Source organism: Molossus molossus, unplaced genomic scaffold (assembly GCF_014108415.1).
Source record: "Molossus molossus isolate mMolMol1 unplaced genomic scaffold, mMolMol1.p scaffold_m16_p_19, whole genome shotgun sequence".
Taxonomy (NCBI): domain Eukaryota; kingdom Metazoa; phylum Chordata; class Mammalia; order Chiroptera; family Molossidae; genus Molossus; species Molossus molossus.
This window is the reverse complement of record NW_023425354.1, coordinates 20,145,334-20,166,785: the sequence shown is the minus strand read 5'-3', so window position 1 is coordinate 20,166,785 and position 21,452 is coordinate 20,145,334. Positions and strand designations below refer to the sequence as shown.

General features: G+C 51.1%; 1 protein-coding gene across 6 annotated transcripts in view; it reads left to right on the top strand.

Annotated features, from left to right (window-relative positions):
• Positions 1 to 18,335, top strand: part of MSI2 (musashi RNA binding protein 2) — a 372,281-nt gene extending 353,946 nt beyond the window's left edge. For 2 of the 6 annotated variants that reach the window (XM_036269139.1, XM_036269137.1), the window contains 3 exons: positions 9,038 to 9,246; positions 12,206 to 12,277; positions 14,377 to 14,475. In XM_036269139.1, coding sequence (XP_036125032.1) covers positions 9,038 to 9,246; positions 12,206 to 12,247 — 251 coding nt within the window. In that variant the 3' untranslated portion in view covers positions 12,248 to 12,277; positions 14,377 to 14,475. Of the gene's footprint in view, positions 1 to 9,037; positions 9,247 to 12,205; positions 12,278 to 14,376 lie in introns of all 6 variants that reach the window. The other 4 variants (XM_036269141.1, XM_036269140.1, XM_036269138.1 and 1 more) reach the window with 4 other exon arrangements.
• The last annotated feature ends 3,117 nt before the right edge of the window (positions 18,336 to 21,452 follow it).

Here is a 21,452-nt window from a genome sequence, read left to right as displayed (position 1 = left end):
ACCCCAGGATATGTTTTTACTGATTTTTACAGAGAGAGGGAGAGAGAAACATCAATCAGTTGCCTCCCACATGCACCCCAACAGGGATCAAAACCTCCACCTAGGTATGTGCCCTGACTAGAAATTGAACCCGCAACCTTTCAGTGTGCAGGATGATGCTCTGACCAACTGAGCCATCGGCCAGGGCAGCGCAGTGGCTCTTGAACTTGGCTGCACGCCGCAATCATCTGGGGAGTGTCCCGGCCTTACTGCAGACCCATCTGATCAGACTTGGCCAGGGCAGGCCGCAGGCCTCGGGAACGGTTCAGGCTCCCTGGGAAGTCCAGTGTGTAGCTGTGGACTTCGTCACCAGTTGCCCTACCTTAGAAACAGGTCGACAGAGGCAAGCCAGGCAACTGGGGTCAAGGTGAGCTGGCCTCCTTCAAAGCAGAACAGCTGGTCTGGGGTCCTTAGCTGGAGGCCTCGGCACCACGTCCTCCTGCCAGCCATTGGTTTTTCCAGCCAGGCCAGAAAGTCCCCCTTCCCAGGCGGGCTGAAAGGGTCTTTGTCCTCACAGACGAATTCTCTTGCCTCCCTCGAGGACAAGCCTGTTCTGGCTGAAATTAAAAGATGTACACAGAGAACCAGAGGCTGGATCAACCATAAAGGGGGAAGCAGCCATCCTCCTTGACTGTCTGACGAATGGGGGCCTTCTGTAAGGTCGAGTTTGTTTGTTATTAAAGACCTAATTAGAAACATGAGAGGGAGTTGAATGGCTCTGTGCTTGGCTAATTAGTGACATGCATGCGCCTGCTTTGAACTTCAAGGACACAGAGCTATTAGCGCTTACATCAAAAATGGATTAAGCTCCTGTGCCTTTATAATCATTAAAGACAGGCTGCTCAAGTGGAAAGCCTTTTGTACAGGTCCTCAAGGGGCTTCCTCCCCAGCCCACTCCTGGCTGCTGGAGGCCCCAGCAGTGAGTGTCCCTGCAGAGGGTCTGGGTCCTAGGGCATCCCAGCCCCCCACGGGACTGCCTCCGCACAACAAAATGGTCTTTGGGACTGAGACCAGCCTTCTGGTTGCAGAAAGACCCCACTTTCTGGAGGGGTCCCTGTGAGAGCTCAGGCATGGGACAGCTTCCTTTATCTTGGGCATTGCCCTCTCCACCTCACCTTGACCCCAGCAGCATACTGCGTGCTCCTGGATGGGGCACGGGGAGGTGGTCCGTCCTCAGGAGAGACGCAGTCCCCTATCCCACAGGGCAGGCAGGGCCCCACCTCCGGGAGCCCCTAGTCTGATCTGCAGTTCTTGCCAGATTTCGTAGTGTTTTCCTTTAACAATAGCCCATAGTACAGAAAACGGCCACTGGGCCGGCCTCTGGCCGGGGCAGGCAGGGTGGGAATCAGGGAGCCCACAGCGCAGGAGTGCTGGGGGCTGCTGGGTGCGCATGGGAAAACCAGACTGGTTGCTGTTTCGAAAAGATCAATGGGTGAGTGTGCCTCGTGGGGTCAGTCTCAGGGTCAAACTAGGAGATACTTGGAGCCCCCACATTGTTAGAGAGAGAAAGGGAGTCACTAGTGGGCACCACATTCCTGGTCTTTATTTCTGTTTGATTCTCCAGGAGGGCTGGAGGAGGAAGCCAAGGCTGCGGCATTGCCCCCTGGCAGCCACCCCCCACCCCCCCCCCACCGGCCTTTGACTAGACCATTGGTGAGGGAGGCCGCACCTGCCCCCAGGGCTGTGTAGGCAGCTGCCGGGCGGCTCACACAGCATTTCGTGGGTGCTGGTGGTTTCTGGAGGGTCTCCCCATCTGCTGCTCCTTGCAAGTTCCAACCTGAGTGGGTTTGGCATCTGAACCTGTTAATTCAGAGAAGAGGCAGCAGGATGCGAGTGTTAAACACCACCTGCTTCAGCCAAACCGTCAATATTCGTCCCTCTGTTTCCCCTGTCTTCCCCGGCGCCTCAGGCTCAGGGCGGAAGCGCTGTTGGAACACCCGTGCATATCCGGCAGGGATCAGGAACCCACCTTGCGCTGGAGACTGGAGGCCTGAGCAGGGCAGCCTGCGGAGGTCCCTTTGCTGGTGATGCAGACAGTGCACACAGCAGAGCCAGCATCACACAGGCCTCGTGTCTCAGCTCTCATCATGGCTGTCCTTTCCTGGGGCACCTGCAACAAGCTGTGTCCCTCAGGACCCCTGGGTCTGGGAGACATGGAAACCACCACAGCTCCAGAAAGTTCCTCCTTTGCCCTTGTGGCAAGAGCTTGGTTCCTTTGGCCACTGGGCTCAGGCCCATTCAAGGCTCCCTGTCTCCAGAATTTACACCAGGAGCAGATGTAGTCAACCGCTGACCCACTCGGGTGTTTGGAGCATCCTCCCTGCAGTGATCTGAGGGGTGGGGTGACTCCCAGGGTCACCACCAGCAGGGTGCGAAGGGGCTGGAGCCAGCCCGGAGTGAAGTTATCTCTTCAGGGGAGTGTGATGTGACCAAAAGGTTGGACTATCTACGGAAGGATGAGTCCCAAGTCGCAGGCCTGCGGTTCCTCAGTTCCCCGCTGGAGATCTGCCAGCGTTAACCAGCAGACGCGGGCACCAGCCAGAGCCGCCTGAAGCAGGTGGGTTTTGAGAGAACAAACAGCAACTGCAGTGGCCTAGGACCGGCACCGTTGTCCCCGACATCGAGTGTTGATGCGACCCTGGCCTCCCCACTAGCCGGTGAAGGAGCAGACGCTCTCCGTTACCTGTGCAGTATCTGAGCTGAGCCGGGCTCTCGGGAGGTGTCAGGACTTGCTGTTTCCATGCTGTTTGCACCTCTCAGTAACATATGTGGTGTCCCCCAAAAAGGTATACACAGCTTTGAATAATTACAAAGCCAGTGTTCATTAAAACATTTCACTTTCAAAATGTAATAGAATCTGGTCTGGCTGAACGGTAGAGTGTCGGCCTGCAGACTGAAGGGTCTCGGGTTCGATTTCTGATCAAGGGCGTGTACCTCAGTTGCAGGTTCGAAACCTGGCCCTGGTCAGTGTTGTGCAGGAGGCAACCAATCGATGTGTCTCTCTCACATCAATATTTCTCTCTCTTTCCCTTCCTCCCTTTCTCTCTATGTAGAAATCAATGGGGGGAAATGATCCTCAGGTGAGGATTAAAAAAAAAAATTTTCCAAATGTAATAGAATCTACAGACACCTTATATACATTTTTTTGGAACACCCTGTATTTTTTGGATATGGAGACAGGGAAAATGAAATATTATGATACTCTCCTAAATCTCCCCCAGTTTTGAAGTATTTCTTCGCTTTCCCTTCTGAAATAGACTGAATTTCATCAGAGCTTAAAACATTATTGTATATAAAGTTGATTGTCCCTGCGTCTGGGCGCCAGAGCTGATTTGATTTTCATTCAGTGTCATGAGGCTTCCAGGTTGGAGGCACCTGCCGGCCCTTCTGTGTCTCCCACCTGCCGGCTAAGCTCTGGAGGGAAAGCGCGAGCCGAGGGTCCCGGACGTGGCCAGGCCGCCTGCCGGAGCGACCCCCTCTGCTCAGCGCCTGCTGCGACCGCAGGGAGCGCCCCTCCTCCGCCGGCGGGAGCAGGTTACCTTTCCTGGTGAACGTTCCCCTGATCCTCTGTACTAATTTATAGTGGGCACCCCTCCGGAGGGCACAGTAAGGAAATGGCAGAGTGGGGCCCCCGACTCTGTTCCCAGGAGGGCCCTGGGTGCCCAGCTGCCACTCTCCAGAGCCCCAGGTAAGGAGTGGCTGGCTGGCTGTGAGGAGGGGCCCAGGCAGGTCTCCCCTGTCGACAGCCACTTGGCATCCTGGGCCCAGCATCCCCTGGGGCCCAGCATCCCCTGGGGCCCAGTATCGTGGGGGAATAGGGGCAGGTCACTCTTGCTTTGGAGAACATAGGGCTCTGTGAGAACCCAGAGAGCGCCCCACCTGTCCACACACCGCCTTGAGGCTCCCTCGCTATGGGGGAGAGTGTGTCTGAGCTGCGGAGTGTGTGATCAGGGCAGATGGGAGCATGACATAGACACGCTAAGGGCAGAGGGTGGAAAGACACTGACCTCTATCCTCTGGCCTCCGCCTATCACCACAGCCCCTCTCGTTCTTCTTGCCCCGTTGTTGTTGTGTAATTCTCTTTAAAAACCCCTAAAATCCATTGTGATGAATCACAGCCCACACGCCCTCCCGCCTGGCCCTGTGTGCAGCTCGTCACCTTCTGAGCTGGACCGGGTGAGGACGGGCCCGCCGGCGCACTTGTCCTGCCCTGAGCCACGCACGCTCTGTCCCAGACGTGTGCCAGGGACCACAGCAGCAGGTAATTCACAGAGCAGATAAGTGAAACTGTCTTCGGGGCTGGCCCTGCCCTTTGGGGAAATGCGAGACCCACCAAACCAGGACCTGGGTCGAGGGCTAGGACTTGGCAGGGCCCTGGCTTGTCCCAGATGTGGGCTGAGCTCATCTGGGAAGGACTTTGTAAACTGTTCCTTTCTCTAGGTCACTAACCATCCGCCTTTCGGACCTTAGAGCCAGAGGTGCCTCCCAGGGGTGCCCCCTCTCACCTCGGGCGCTAGCTTTCTGCCTCAGGTCCAGTGGCCTCACTTAGGGGTCACAGAGGAGTAGCTGGACCCCCATACGTTTCCTAGACCAACAGCGAGGCTGTCCGGACTCTCCCACCCTCTCCCGCCACCTCTCTTCCCCATGATTAGCCCCACTCAGCCCAGCCCCTCCTGATCCCAGCGGGGAGGCACCCCCCCACAGCTTGCCGTAAAACCCCAGGGACTAAGGTGCCCCGAGTTGTGGGTTAAGTGAGGTCGAGGTGAGGGGTAAGCCTGCGGGGCAGACTTCGTCAGGGTTCCGGGGATGGATTCCCTGGCTTTCCTGGGTCAGGGTTTTCTGCTTTCCTGATGGGCAAGCAGCTTCTTCATTCAATGCAAAATGCCTCCCACTTCAATCCAAATGTATTTCCTCCTGCTGGCCTCAGAGGTAGTGTCCTTGGTTTCCTGCCCCCACCCAAGTCCTTTCTTCAGATCCGAGGTGATTAAATGCACCAGGTGGATGAATTGGATCCTTTTGTAAATCACATTCTGATTTGTATGGCAAGTGAATTGTATTTTCCTATATCAGATTTTCCTAAATCTGCAAATGATACCTGCATACGCAGCTTTTTCAAAACGAGGAGATTTGTTTGAGACTTGACAAGTTACAGAGCGCTTTCTCCTTTCCCCACCGAGAGACAGGCTGGGGAAGGCAGCAGCACTCGATGAGGACGCTGGCAGTGGAGGGCCCACACCAAGGTCGGGCGGTCACACTCGGCCTCTGACTACGAGCGCTGTGCCCCCCTCTCCGCGTCATAGCCGCCTCCCTGGGCATGCTAGCCAGACAAAGCGCAGATATTGGTGAGGGGTATTCAGCCGCTACTGTGGGTGCTGCCCAGAGCAGCTGATGGAGAAGCAACCCTTCTCCCCACAGTGAGCCCCCACACTGCCAGCCTGGTGCAGGGTTGGGCCCAGGCCACTTAACACTCAGCTTCTACAAAAATGCCAAAGTGTTTGCAAGACATTGTCCTCTTCTGAGGCAGGAGTCGTCATGTTCCATTTCTGAATCTCAGGCTGTATTTATTCAGCACCATGTACCGAGACCCCCACTCCACGCTCACACACCGCACACTCTACCCAAGCAGCAGCAAGGTGCCCTTGCCCTTTAAGAATGGTACCCCGCCCCTGTCCCCGACTCAGTGCTGGTGTGTGAAACCGTTTCTGGCCCCTCAAAGTGCGTCTGGGTGCCTGGGGAAAGGTGCCCTCCGTCCAGACAGGAAAGGGAGGACGGCTTGCCCAGAACGCACCCTCAGGCCAGGAACTCAGCATCATGCTTCCCCCCCCCCTCCTCTGCGGGGCATAGCTTGGGGGCAGAGGGGTTCTCAAGTGACTCCCTTTCCTGCGGAGCCAGCCAGTGGTCAGTATGAACTCCCCCAGGGAAGAAAACCACTTTGCCCCTAAGGCCTCCCCACCAGCTGTTCCTTCTGTGGGGAGGCCCTCACAGAAGGAACAGCTGCAGAGACATTTGCGTGCAAAGTGGCGTCCCGGCCACCTCCCCAGCAGCCAAGCCGTGTTGGGAGCCTTTCCCGAGAGGCCTGGGCTTCCAGGTGGCTTGTTTGGGGACTGGAACGCGCAGGAGCCGGGGTCTTCTGCCCAAAGAGGGAGGAGAGGGAAGTGTTGACTGACGGCCAGGTGTCCTCCATGCCCTGACCGGGGATGGGTCAGGTGCCACTGCCCAGAAGCCTGGAGAAAAGGGACCAGCCCAGAACTGAAGGCTTCTGGCCTGTGACGGACTGCGCCCTCTGGCGGGGACCCGCAGCGCAGTCTCTCACCCCTGGCTGGGGCAGGGATGCCTGCAAGGTGACCTTGAGCTGGGCCTGGAGCAGTGTGAGGAGCAGGTGTACCTGGTAATAGGCGACGTGGTATAAAGCTGCATTCTAAGAGTGCCTCTTCCACGGTGGTTTTAGTGTCACTTGATGGCAGACGAGCTGGGAGGTGCAATGTGGGCCTAAGAAGAACTGTTTATTGTGAAATTTCCTTCAGACCAACTCTTGCGCCTGGGCAGAGGCCTGGGAGAGGCAGCCAGGGACGGAGAGAAAACCACCAGCCCTCTCATCTTCTAAGCCTGCGGAGGGGGCGTTTCTGGACGGCTTCCTTCCGCCGGCATGCTGCATCCTGTCCCCGCTGCGTCTGCTGGCTGGTCAGTCTCTGTAGCTCTTCCCCTGCCGGAGGGAGCCGGACCGAACGCTCCCCTTCCCCAGCCCAGCGGGCCCGCTCTTCCCAGGTCCTCATCTGGCCAGAGGAGAAAGAAGCCCAGAAAACCTCTCTGTCTTCCACTGTGTCCCCCACCCCCCGCAACAGAACAGGCTGGTTACTTTATAGTTACTTCGCAGAGGACGGGGGTCAGCTGCCTGGGTGGACCAGGAGTCTGCTGTCTGAGCTCTCCCCGTGTTTCCTAGCCCAGAGGGGAAAAAAGTGTGTTAGACCAAGATAATTCTGCCTTTTGAACATCTCGGCTTGATATTTGCCTCCCTGAGTGAGAAAGGCCAAATGTTATCTGCAAGCTTAATCTTCTATATTCAGAAATCCCGTCCCTTTTGTCTGCCGGAGCACTCCCAAATCAGCCACTTATTTGCTCTCAGCCTCTGTGATTTTTTTCTCTTTAACCTGTTCTTTTCATCAGCCAGCTCATTCGTTTCTCAGCTTCGGCTTCCGAGGGACCTCACGTTGGGGCGTCCTGCCCCAGAGGGCCGCCCAGGCAGCAGCTCCCCTTTCTCCAGAGTCCAGAGCCAAGCCCCACTTGTTTGGTCTCTTCTGTCTCTTCTTGTCCCCATCTGTCTCCTCCCAGTCTGGCTTGGATGCTTGCAGTCGGACTCTTCCCATCCCGGTGGCAAGTGGGTAAAATCAACCTACTTCTGGCTCTTCCAGCCCCACCAGAAGTGGGGGCTGCGACCACCGGCCTCCAGGGCAAGGCCAGGGCCTAGACAGGGAGTGCACATGTTCTTTCTTCTGCCGTCGAGGGCAGCGGGCCACGGGGAGAGCGGAGTGCTGAGGGGCAGAAAGGAGAAGCCGGTTGTGAGGGGCTGCCCCTGGGAGCCATGGAAATTCGGGGAGCCCAGATGGTCTGGTTCTTCCAAGACAGTTCAGCTGTAGCTCCGAAGTCACCAGCCCCAGACTCACCTTGAGCTTTGGAAATCAATGAGAACTCACTTTTGCAATTAAAAAAATGTTTTTCCTATTCTGGAAAAGAAAACATTTAAGTTACTAAGGGGAAAAGGAGAGGAGATGAAACTAACCTGGCTGACAGCTGGGGCCGTCACTGGGGAGGGAATGATGGAGTTTGGGAAGGTTAAGGGTGGGGACCCAGGCCGCCTGCTGCCCTCCCCCCACCACTCTGAGGATCCGCGGGCATGAAGCCCCCCTGGCTGCAGTACAAGTACATTCCTGGTTCTTTTTCTCAGTCTGGAGTTGATGTCTGAAGATAACTAACAGGAAGCAGGCATTTCGGTCAGATATGCTTTAGCGATGAATTGGTTCGGTCAGTATGCTCTGCGTTCATATTTCTTTGTCTTTTTTTTTTTAAACAAAAGGAAAAAAAGTTTAAATCCCCCCTTTCCTTCTACTGCAGGAGGTGAGTGTGTGGGTGTCGAACATCATTGGCGTTCACCCAGCTTTGGCCCCAGCCTCCAGATTTGCCATCCCCACCCCATTCCCTCCCTCCATCCCCTGCTCCACCCCAAAAGGGAACCCTCTGCCACCATCATTACAGTTCTGTTAAGATGCCCAAATTTTCCATGACATATCCCATCCTCCGACCACGTTCAGTACGGACAGCTTTCATGCAGGGATGTAAATGGGAGGGGTGGGAAGGGAGGGATTAGCCAGTGGGGAGGGGGGAAGTTGTTTGGGGGGGCTGGAGAATGGAGATCTTTTTTGTCTTTTAAAAAAAAAAAAAAAAAAATTGTCATTTAATGGATCCAAAAACAAACAAAAAAGAAAATGTGAAAAAAACCAAAAAATCAAAAATCCCCTTCCCAGAGATTTTTTTTCCTAGACACAAATTGCTTTGTCTCCTGTCACGTTTTAATATCAATATTAACACAATGTGTAGTCTAAAACTAGTTCCTTTGTAGTTTGCATGGGATGTGAATGCTGTCTCCACGTGCCCAGACCTAGACCCGACTGCATGAGCATCAGATCAGATGTGAACAGATCTCTCTCTCTTCCATATATATCTCTATTTCTATCGTGATAGCTCGGTGGGCAGTGAAGCACCCTCCGGTTGATTGCCGTAGTGTGTTGAATGATTGTTTTTTTATTCTCTATATTTTTGGAGCTCCGAGCTTCTTAGTAGTAGCCTGGGCTGAGTATTCTTGAGTCCCTGCTGATGTTTTCGCATGGCCTTGGTTGAGTGTTAGAAGTTGGGCCTCAGCTGTTTTTCTCGAGTGTTTGGCTTGTAATGACCGGTGCATGCCTGGCTTCTGGCCTCATACCCAGCTCTATTCTCTGCACACCAGTCCTGAATAGCTACAGTGCTCAACCGAATTTTGGCGCGCCCGCTTCCCCGGCAGGCTCCAACCCGGCGCGGCCTGGAGGCTTCCCCGGGGCCAACAGCCCAGGACCTGTCGCCGATCTCTACGGCCCTGCCAGCCAGGACTCCGGAGTGGGGAATTACATAAGCGCGGCCAGCCCACAGCCGGGCTCCGGCTTCGGCCACGGCATAGCTGTAAGTACCTGCCTTCCCCTGCCCTCCTGCCTCCTCCTTGCCCATCTTCTGTGACCCATGGGGAGGGCGTGCCGGGAAAGCCCAGAGTTGGGAGCCAAGGAGAGGGTGGTGGGTCCCCTTCCATGTCACTTTAGCCACCCAGGGCTAAAGCTGCTCCATTCAGAAGTTACCTAAGCACCTGGGGGCCAGGCCACACGATGGAGTGGAAGGAGAGTGGGCAGGGCACCTTCACCCATGCAACCTTCAGCCACTTATATAACCCACCACTTCCCTGGCTGCAAAACAAAAATAAGTATGCCTCTCTCAAAAGACTGTGAGGATGAACAGAAATAGGATACGTTGCCTGGTGGCACATAGTAGGTCCTCAGTATCAGACCCTGATCCTTGATCTCTGCCTTCTGGAGACTCCTGTGGGCCGGGACCTTAGAGCTGCAGAGCCCCCCACCTCAGGGTAGCAACCTTAATGGGCAGAGCCCCCCAGCCTAAGGTCCAGGGGCAGGTGCTCGTGCCTGGGACGTGGTGTGGGGTGCAAGCCTCCTCCCCAGGAGGTGTCCTTCGCTAATGTTTCTTCCAGGTTCCAGGTTCCAAGTAAGTTCCCACTTGCGTTCTTTAGCTGTGCCCTCTGCCCAAGGCCAGATGCATTCGATGTTTGTAATGCTCTGTGGCTCTATAATCTGACTAATCCAGGCCATAGAAATTTGCTTAACAGATTTGCATGCTGTTTTCAGATTGTATTGTTCTTTCCCTCCCGGTGTGTGTGAGCATGAATGTGCCTGAGCCCGCTCACTCGCATCCCTGCCATTTGGGAAACAAAACCGGCCACCCCCTGCCCTAGCCAGCCTCAGCGGTCTGGAGGCCCCGTTTGACCCTGAGCTGAGATGGGAGTGTCTGCTGTCCCAGGTCCTGTCCTTGTCACCAGAGCCCTGACTCAGGGGCTGTGCTGGGGAGACAGTGCAGTCGGGGGCACCAGAGCCCCAGGATCCCTGCCCCCTGGATGGGAAAACACACACACACCCCTTACACCACACAGCACACACACAGCACACACACACCCACACACCTCACACACCCCACACACACCACACGGCACACACACCATATGGCACACACACTCCACACACGCCACACGGCACACACACCCCACACACACCACACGGTGCACACACACCACATGGCACACACCCCACACAACCTCACACACTCCACACAGCACACACACCCCACACACACTATATAGCACACACACCACATGGCACACACACACACACCCACACGCCACACGGCACACACACCCCACACACCTCACACACCTCACATACCCCACACACCTCACACACCCCACACAGCACACACACCACATGGCACACACACCCCACACATGCCACACGGCACACACACCCCACACACACCACACGGCGCGCACACACCACATAGTACACACACCCCACACACCTTACACACGCCACATGGCACACACACCCCACACAACACACAGCACATACCCTACACAGCACACACACACCTCACACCCCACACACACACCTCACACCCCACACACACCCCTCACACCACACCCCACACACCCCACACAGCACACACAGCACACCCCCCACACACAGCACACACACCCCACACACCTCATACCTCACACAGCACACACCTCACACAGCACACACACCCCACACACCTCACACCCCACACAGCACACACATACCTCACACCTCATACCTCACACAGCACACACAACCCACACACCTCACACCCCACACACACACCTCACACCCTACACACAACATAGCACACACACCTCACACACCACATACACCTCATACACCCCACAGCACACACATCCCACATACCACACATACACCTCACACACCCCACATACCACACATACACCTCACACACCCCACATACCACACATACACCTCACACACCCACAGTACATACACACCACACCCCACACACACCTCACACCCCACACACACACCCACACACACCTCACACCCCCCACACACACACCTCACACACCACACATACACCTCACACACCCCACAGCACATACACACCACAAACACATACCACACACCACACACACGTCACACAGCACACAGCACATACATGTCACACACCTCACACCCCACATCCCACACAGTATATAGCACACACACAGCACATAGCACACACACCACACGGTATTCACACACCACACAGCACACATATACAACCACCACACCCCCACCTACCACACACACACACACACACACACATTTCACTCCCTCCAGCTCTGGCCTCTGCAATCTGGGTCCTTGTTCAATTCCACTCCCAAGCCAATACCACTTAAGTCAGTAGGTTGGTGAGTCGAATCCCCTTGGATCAGCGGTAGTACCAAACCCAGAGTGTTATTATTCAGCTGCGAGCTGCATCAATTTGGGAGACCGTCTATCACCACATAGAACACAACTCATTTCCATTTTCAGCGCCCAGAAACACAAGCCCTGTTTGTTCTTGAAAACCTGGGTCTTCTGACCCACGTGCTGTGCTGGTTTTCAGAAACAACCACAGAGCATCACGTTTCGTCTGCAGAGAACTTGCTTTCTCCCCCGCTGGAGCACTGGGACTGTGGACAGAGACATTGTTATCTTTGCCCTCCAGGGGTACAGGGCAACAGCGCCCCTCGTTTGGGGCATGAGCCTCCCTTTCCCATCACCACCCACCCCTCTGAATCTGGCTCTTGATTTCCCCTGGGCACGGAGACAGGCTTAGGGTGGGGAGCGGAGGCTGGAGGGCTTGGAGCTGGGGAGGGTGTCGTCCTGGCCCCTCACGGCACGGTGTCTCAGAATTACATATTCATGCTGGCAACCACGGTCTAGCCCTAGGCATAATTTCCTTTCCCAGAATATGACAATCTGTTCCCATGTATAGCGTGCTGATGACCTTAACAATTGTGCAATTTTAGGGACCTTTGATTGCAACGGCCTTTACAAATGGATACCATTGAGCAGGTGCTTCTGTTGCCACTCACTCTGAGGTATTACCTTCTCTGCCGTGTGTCTCCGCCCTGCCGGGCGCGTCCGTACATGTATGTGCACCGGGCGTGCAGTAGGCACGGGCCCTGGTCTCACCACGTCAGTCTCTCTCTCTCCTCTTCCTGGACCCCTTCTTAGGGGGGTGGGGGCGGAAACAGTCGGTCTTTTAATCTCATTCCTTTCTCTAGCTTTAATCATGACCCCCACCTTCGTTTTCACTGTCTTTTTTTCTCAATTTTGGTTCTTTTGATTCCTTTTCTTTATCTTCCCCACCTGTCATCTTTCTTTGTCTTGAAATACAATCAAGAGTGTGGGAAACTGGAAGGCGATCGGGCTGTGCCCGCCCGGGGGGTGGAGGCGGGAAACGCGGCTTCTGCCATCCCCGCGCCGCGTCCTAGCTGACCTCGGCGTTGCTGGGTCTCAGCTCCCAGAGCTCCCTGGCCTCGGTCGCTGGGTTCCTGCCGTCAACCAGCCACACTGCATCTTTTGGTGAAAAGAAAACATTTTTGCCAGTAACTACTGAGTAATTATCCAGATTACCGCTGGAAAAGCAAATTAAATTAACGATATCACCTGCGTAATGTGGGTTTGGATCCCTGCCAGTTTCCTAACCTTTTAAACTGAGCTCAAGTTAATTAAACATTTTTTAAATCACTCTGACGGGGCTGTGGAGGGGTGGAGTGGAGGCGAGGGAGGCTGGGCCCTCAGTGAGAGAGCCTCTGGTCACGTTCTCACGCGGAGAGCCCGTCATTCCCGGGCAAAGCACCAGGCGCCAGAGGGGTCCTCTCGGACAGTCCCGTGCATCCTGCACGTGGCTCTGTCTCTCTGGAAGACGGGGGGAGGGGGGTGAAAGCAAAGTCTGGGAAGGGGTCCCACTCAGACGACCCCAGCTGGGGCGTGGGCCCTGTCACCCTGGGAGCGGGGACATAGAGGACACCAGGCTGGAGGTGGTTTGTCACAGTGGTCTGTGGAATCTCTCTTGCGTAGCAGGGACCAAGTTGAGTTGAGCTCCATAAATCTCTCTTGGATTTCTCTAACGTCGCTGCTAAGGAATCACCTCAACTAACTCAACTACCTCTCTTAACCAATAAACCCGTGTGTGGATTTTCCCCACCCCATGCCTCCACTGCCCTCGGAGCGCTGACCCAGCCGATGCTGCTGGAGCCAGAGGCCACTAACCGTTTGGAGAGCTACTCACTACTAATTGAGCTGGGGTTGGGGCCCCGGGAGTAAGGTTCTTCTGAGAGCTCCAGGAGCTTTGGGGAGTCACATGGTGAGGGGATCACAGCCACCAGGTGTAGCAGACCCCAGGGAGGTCAGGTGCCGGGGCCGCCAACACTCCCTCCCTCCCTGGAACGAGGGTGTTGAGGGCCATCGCCTGCACCCTCCAAGGCCAGGGGCGGGGGAGGGGCGAGGCTGCTTCCAGCCCATCCTCCTTCATCCAGCTCTGGGACTCAGTTTCCACAGAAGGATGAAGTAACCAAGAGAGCAGAGGTAACAAACCACCCCCTCCAGAATGGGTCGGGCGAACCAGCCGCGTCACACAGCTGCACCAAACACGCCTAGTGCCACCCACCCGCGAGGGGCCTGGGCTCAGCCAGTTCAGGGAGACAAGTCCACGATCCCAGGGCCTGCTTTCACTGCCTATAACCAAGCGGGTTATTTGGTGCAGGTGTTTTCCTGTGTCCTGACCGGGATGTCTTGGTGGTCAGTATGATTCCTTTTAGTGGAAATTTGCATGTTCAGTTACGGACAGTCACTGATGGATATCTAGTCGAGGCAGACGTTGTCTAAACACTGTGGCCTGGAGAGCAGAGGTTGATCAGAGAAAACATTGCTGGTCAATGTGCAATTCACCAGTCGGGCCCTGCAGCCCTCTCCCCAGCCTCGGGCGGCTTCCCTGTCGCATTTCCCAAGCCGCGCCCCAGCAAGCTGTGAGCCAGGCGTTTTCAGACATGCCCAGTAGCCCCACGTAGGCGTACTTTGAAAGCGTTACTTAAAAAGTTGGAATAAATTGTATACGTGCCTGACACTTCTTTCTCTCTGCCCCTCCCCACTTTTATGTTCTCTTCCGGGCACCCCGACCTTCTGTACCCTGCAGAGCATACCTGGATGTCCAGGCAAGACTGGGCGAAGTTTCTGAGTGGCCCTTTGTTTAGGTGATGTCATCAGACCTGGACCCCCACCAGCCTCACTCCCCATCCCCACCAGAGATGGCTCACTTCCGATCGATCGAGGGTTGACTGCATCTCATCATCTCACGAGTCTGCTGTAATATAAGACAACAGCTTTTCAATGTGTATATATAACCCATGATTTTGGTTTTGTTTTGGTTTTGTTTTCCTCGACGGTTTCCCTTCCCCTTCTCTCTCAACCCTTCTCCTTTTCAATCTCTTTGAATCACATTTAGTAGTGATTTTGACTTAGTCCAGTAGTCATATAGCTTTAATATCTAGTTAAAAGCTAACCATAGTATAATTGTTATATTAAGGTATTATTTTTTTCTTTAAAAAAAAAATGTTTTCGCTGGTTTTGATTCTGTTCTCACTTTTAAAGGATGCTGAGATGGTAATATTACTCTCAATATTTTGGTACCAGTTCTGAGACTGTATGGATTTTCAGGGGCGACCTGAGCGCAGGAAGCGCAGTCGTGAAGTGTGGAGGGGCGGCGGGCGGCGGCTCCCCCTTTGCGTTGTGCGAGAAGTGAGGTGCCGTAGGCCAGTCACAGACCAGGCGGTTCTCTGTGATGTCTCTTTGTTAACCTAAGTATATCTATTTTCGGCAATAAGGTAAGGACGGCCATGATTCCAGTGTCCTCCTTTTCTATAAGTGCGTTTCTTGTTTTTTGTTTTTCTGTTGAAAGAGGTGATATTCTAAGGGTTTTTTTGAAATTGTGAATTCTAAAAAAAAGAAAAAGAAAAAAAAGAAATGTTGTAAATACAATTCCATTAACTACATAGAAACTATTAAGAAAGAGAGAATCAAAAATATTTTTGTGAGGGAGTCGGTCCCAGGCAGCTCGATGCCCCGCGGAAGGAGGAGGGAGAGGAACCCGCAGCCAGCGGGTAGCCGAGGCCGAGAGCACCTGCTGCCAGGCCGACCGGACACTAGGACCCTGGCTCCTCTGTGTGCGATAGACCTGAGACTCCAGTAGTGTCGTACCAGCATATTAACCTCTCGTCTGTGCACAGCTTCAAATGTTACCGCCTAGTTAGATTTTTATTTAAAATATGAAAAACCGCTTTTCCCAAGACGTTTTTTAAAAACAAAGCTACAATTTTAATATTTAACATATTTAAAGTTTCAAAGCACACCTGTTTGGCTTGGGTGGGAAAGGGTGGGGAGACATCCTTTTTCAGTCTTAATTTTTAAATATCTGATCATTTTCTATCGTCCAATCATTTCAGCACCTCAGAAGGTCCCTAGGACACTTTGCCTCTCTCCTCCCCTGTCCTTCCCCCGCCCGGCCCTGGGGTCCGCGGGCCCCGAGCGGATGAGCCTGCATTAATGACACCTTTTCTCTATCCACTTCCTATTTACAAATTAGGGAAGCCACCTTTTGGTTTATATATTATTTTTAATACCTCAGTGCTGCAAGTATCACCAGAGAGGCTATGGAAGAATTTTTTTTTTAATTTATTGTAGATGTAAACAGAATTTTAAAAAATAAAAAGTATAAACATCGCTGCACTGTGACTGGTGGGAAAAACTGACAGTTTCCTGTTTGCACATGTTAACATTTGGCTGTTATAATATATGGTCCTCGGTCGGGGAAAGATACTTATGATGAAGGATATTTTTTAATTTAACTTTTTTTTAATATTGGTAATAGGTCGGCAACAGCAACTATAGAAGTACAACTCAATAGATGGCATTAGAACATAGTGTAGTGTGGATATATATTTTTTTCTTTTTTAAAATGTGATATCGCCGTTTTATTAATATTTTTTAAATTGTTACGTTTATAAATTTGGTACTGAAGGCACAGCCAGTATGAGACACTGAATGCGACATTTGTTATAAAGAGCTGCTGCACTCCTATTTTTATAAATTTTACTAACGGAGTAGACCAATGTAGACGTTCACAGACACGGTAGGGCGAATGCACCTTCAGACAAAAGGCTCCAAACCTGCTAACTCAGAAAAAAGCCTTTTTCGATTCTAATGACACAGCAACATTTAAAAAGAATCATGTTCTTTGTTTTTCCAATAAAATGTCAGGTTGTTTGGTGAGATTTTTTTTGTTTTGTTGTTTTGTTTGGTTTTCCTTTCCTTTTATTTCCAAACAACCCAGTGAAGGAAAAAGCTGGGCACCTTTAAAATATCTAAACTTGTTCAAGTCATGAAGTAACAAGATAGACATTTTATTTAAGAAAACAACAACAAAGATAAAAAAGAGACACAATAAATTCCCAGAAACCCAGTGTCTAGACTAGGGAATTTCATTACTCTTTTGTCCCAGTTGGTATGTACTGTACACCCTGCCTTCCTCTGCATCCATCACCTCGTAGAAGACTGTCGATCGCTGTCTGTTAATAATGTATAAAATGGCTAACGTGTAAGCGTGCTGTCCTGGTACTAGTGTAGTGACTTTTTTTCTTCTCTTTCTTCTAGTACATATTGATAGGTATAACGTAATTAAGGTTTAAAAATTTAGACATAGTTATTCAGATTTAGGACCAGTAAGGATAGAACTTTCTCTTATTTATGAAAAAAAAAAATGCGAATCATTTGGGGGCAGTTTTTTCCTTTTAATTTCTTTTATTCCATTTCAAGTTTTTATTTTATTTTATTTTTTTGCTGATCCGATGTGGTTTCAACTAACCCAAGGTCTCACGTTCAAAGGCCGGCAGACTCCGCGGCGCTCTGTAGATCCCCACCCCCCAGCTGTGAAGGGGTGTGCCATACTACCTTAAATGCTAATGCTAGATATGCAAAACTGGATTTTTTTATTTATTTTTTAAAAGAGGGAGGCATGGTATATTAAAATGATTTTACTAAGAGAAAAAAAATATTTTTTTAAGAATGCTCAGAAGAAATTGATAATCTGTGTGAATATGTTTTAGATGTTTATAATACCTTTTGAAGAGACCCAGTAGCCCATAGCACAAATCTCGTGGAAATCTGATATGTTTTAATGTGGCTACCTAGGTTAAGGTTCACGTTAGTCCCCCCACTCATCTAGAAGTCCATTTTGAAAGATTTTTGTAAATTATGTTCGCACTGATGTTCAGCCTGGTCTTTGTTTCAATTAAGCTCAATGGCAAACATGGGAACCACCTTTCGCCTTCCCTGGGGGAGAAACCCTCTTGGCTGATGGTTTTTCCCCGGAATCATAAAATAACCACCGGGTGACTTTCTGGCTTCCAGATCCATCTGCCTGGGACCCCCAAACTCCTCTCCTCCCAAGCAGAGGAGAGGGAGGGGCATTAGCTCCTGGCCCCATTCGCGGTTCTACGTGGCCGTGGAGGGGGATGACCAGCCCTTGGTCCCTCTCCAGGAGCTCTCGCGCACACCTAGTTTGTGGCCTTCCTCACACCCACTGGGAAAACCAAACAGCCTCTCCCTCTGTCCCAGTCGCTCATTGGCTTGATTCAAACAAAGCCCCGACAGGCCTTTGCGTTTCTATCCTTCATTACCTTCATCTTAATTTGAACTCGTAGCTTGGACTTTAAGGTAGCATGGCTCTTTTGCTGTCAATTTAATGTTTCACTGCACAGCAATTCACAGCCAGTGAATGTTACCCACATCTTGCTAGACTAGTGTAAAAATCATTGGGTAATTGTTGGTTCTAATGACCTGAAAGGTGTTCAGTTTTTGTTTTCAGTTTTGTTTCTATGGGGGCGGGGGGGTCTTGTTTTTTCTTTCTTTCTTATCTTTTTTTTTTTTTTTTTAGTTGTTTTTCATTTGGGGATTTTGAAAAAAAAAAAAAAAACGATTTGTTTGGGTTCCAAATAGAAAAACAAAACCTGTTTTGATCTTTAGTGCAAACGAGGGCTAGGGACTTAGCCACCACCACACTGCTTCATTCTGCCATCCACTCACTGCAGCAGCATCAAACTAAAGCAATATAGTTTACTACATTTTTTATTGAAGGTCAGCCATGCTTTCTGTATTATATTGCATATGAAATTGTTTACAAAAGAAACACTAACTCATACTCTCTTTCTTGGTTGGGAGTGGCATGCAGGGACAGAGGGAGACTGGGGGCGGGGGGCCGGATTTTTTTCTGAATGTGCTTCGCCAGCCAGGCTACCTCCCACGGAAGGCAGACGCGAGGGGAGCAGAGGGACGATGCCGGCGAGCACACTGAGGAGAGACACTGGCAGGCTCCCCCCTCACCCTAAGCAGAAAAGCAGCAGAAGTCAGCTCAGCCCAGACCTGGGCACAGACACTACACAAGGAAATGCAGTACGTTAAGCAATACTTTAATACTGTAATATGTTTGTTTTCTTTTCCTTTCTTTTCTTTCTTCTTTTTTAACCAAAAAAAAAAAAAAAGTAAGTGAACTAAAACACAAAGAAATCTGAATAAAACCCACCCCTCTGGGGAAGCAACCTTAATCGGAACACTCAGCTATCAAAACTAATCAGAATGTATCGTCTCAGATAGGATTTCATTCCCGGGAGGCAGGGGCCCGAGGGGGGCGGGGGATGGGAACCGAGAGACAGCCGTTCTGGAGCCTCCCTGGAGGGCGCTCTGCTACTGTACCTGTACATACTGTACATCCCGTGTGGAATCTGTGGGTGTCCTCGTGAGTAGCGTGGGCTAGCCAATCTGCCGTTCATAGTGTGTTGTAAACTCGGAATTCCATATGTAATAGGATGCAAGTCTAAGCGTTTCATGTGGACATAAATGTATCTAAATAAACTTTCCCTAGCACTGTGGCTGACCTCACCCTTACTTTTATACTTTAGTATGAAACTGATGACAACTTTGGTAGTGAGTATTTTTTTTATATATATACATATATATGTATCTATATATATATATATCTCAAGCATCTTTCAGGTCTTTGTGTGTGGCTTTTCTTAAAGCCCTGTTGTAAAAAATTACTATGTGGATGGCAGTCTCTCACATCACAGATGTGGAAAGTATAATTTTATATTTGTATTTTCAAATAAATAAGTTTGTGAAAGGTTTCCATCCTCTACTGTGGTCCAGAAATCAATGTGTTTGTCTGACAAAAAAAAAAATAAAATAAAATAAACTGTTTTGAACAGAGTTGTTTGGTGGTCTTTCGCGTGCAGTCAGGGGGAGCGGTGTCTGGTGTGAGGTGGCTGTCACCAGCCACCCCTGCCTCCCTCCCCCGCAGCAAGAATGTTGGTGGCAGGGCATCCAGCAGAGAAGTTCTTCCCCTGTCTCCTGGGAGCTTGTGGGGCTATTTTTAGGAAGGGACGAGAGCACGGCGGAACCAACACCGAAGGTGCCGGGAGGTCCTAGGACCCTGGCGCAAGGGTGCCGAAGGAGCCAAGTGGCTCTCGGGCCGCTGGCCTTCGCTGGTTACCCACAGCCTGTGGGTGGGGCCTCTGGCCAAATTCCACGACCCTGGAGTAGGGGTCCGAAAGGGTATCGGGAAGCCTGGCCTTTACCCTCCAGCAGTTTAAAGTTTTGCCTAACGGAAAGAATTTTGTAGAATCGCAAAATTAAAGGTGTAGAAATAGATCAGCTATGATACTTCCACCTTCTGGCTATCAAAGAAGAGAGAGAAGAGAAAAGAATTGAGACAGTTTGTTGAGGGCAAGTCCCAAGACCTGGTGGTAGCAGTCAAGCCATTATCGGAACCAGAGGGATTCCTTGGCTTTTAAGCCCTGGCGCTGAGCCAGCCAGAGAGGTTTGTAAGGGTGAAGCGTGGGCCTGTGGGTGTCCATGTCGCTGCTTCCTCAAGGCCTTGGGTAGAGCTCTAGTCCCCAGGGCATGGCCTTCTTGGGCCCCCCTTGCAAGTTCCTGTCCCCTGCTTATTCCGTCTTTACTGAATGAGAACTGCGCCACGAAGGGCCGAGAGAAGTTGGAAGGTGTGTCTTACCTGAGGTTGGAGACAGGAGAATTGGGTTCCAGGCCCATGTCTTGTGTGTTCACAGGCAAAGCATCAGCCTCTACAGTATCTTATTACCTTTTTTGAGGATAAGAGTACAATCCCTGCTGCCCCACAGAAATGAAAGACCAAGAGCTGATTTGAAAAATTTCTTCCAGGAATTCTGAGGGTGTGAGTCAGAAACTTGAAGTAGGTCGTCTGCATCCTCCTCTCCTGATTGCTCAGCTCCGAGGAAACGGGCTCAAAACCACTCCAGAAGCCCAAGGAGAGAGGGGAGCAGGAGTCAGCGGTGTGCCAGACAAGCCACATGCTTGGTCTGGCTAGTCCTGCACGTGCCATGTGACGGTCTCCATTTCAGTGTTCAAGGAGGGCAGGTAATGAGCCTGTGTGCAGCTGCTCAGTGGCAGCATCTGATCTCAACTCCAGGAAGCCTGCCCCTGGGTTCAGCCTGGTGACAAATATCAGCATCAGTGGTGAGTGTGCCTGGTTGGGAAGGGGTGAAGGGATGTAACCTCAGTGCTCCCTGAGCTAACAAATGTGCCTAAAGAGGCAGAAAGAATAATCCATCTAGAAAAGAAAAACTTTCAAGGAAAAATTGAAAAAGTGGAAAAATCAGCAAAAACTAGTAAAAGGAAAAAAAAAGAAACAACATTAAGATGAACAGACGCATACTAAGCAAAGTAGGAGTGAAGGAATGCTATCAAGGGGGTCCACCATTATCTAAATATGAGTGGATTGCATTTTCTACCATTATAAAACAGGAGTTTGAGAAAAACATCCCAATTATGTGTTACAGAAGCACACTTACATGATCAGGCTGCAAACAAAGAGGTGGCAAAGAGAAATGATTGAAATGTCAATATCAGATGGGGTGAAATTTAACATTGAAAGCACTCAACAGGATATTCTATAATGACAGTAGACAATGTATTAGGAGGATATAGAGAGGATAAACCCTATACCTCAATTAACAGAACGAAACATTTAAATCAAAAGCTATTAGAATGTCAAAGAGAACTTGAAAACAATTAAAATACAATTATAGATTTTAATACACTTCTCTTGGAACTAGATATGTTTAATAGACCAAAATAAAGGCAGGAATTGAATAATGCAATTAATAAGTGATCATCAGACTACAC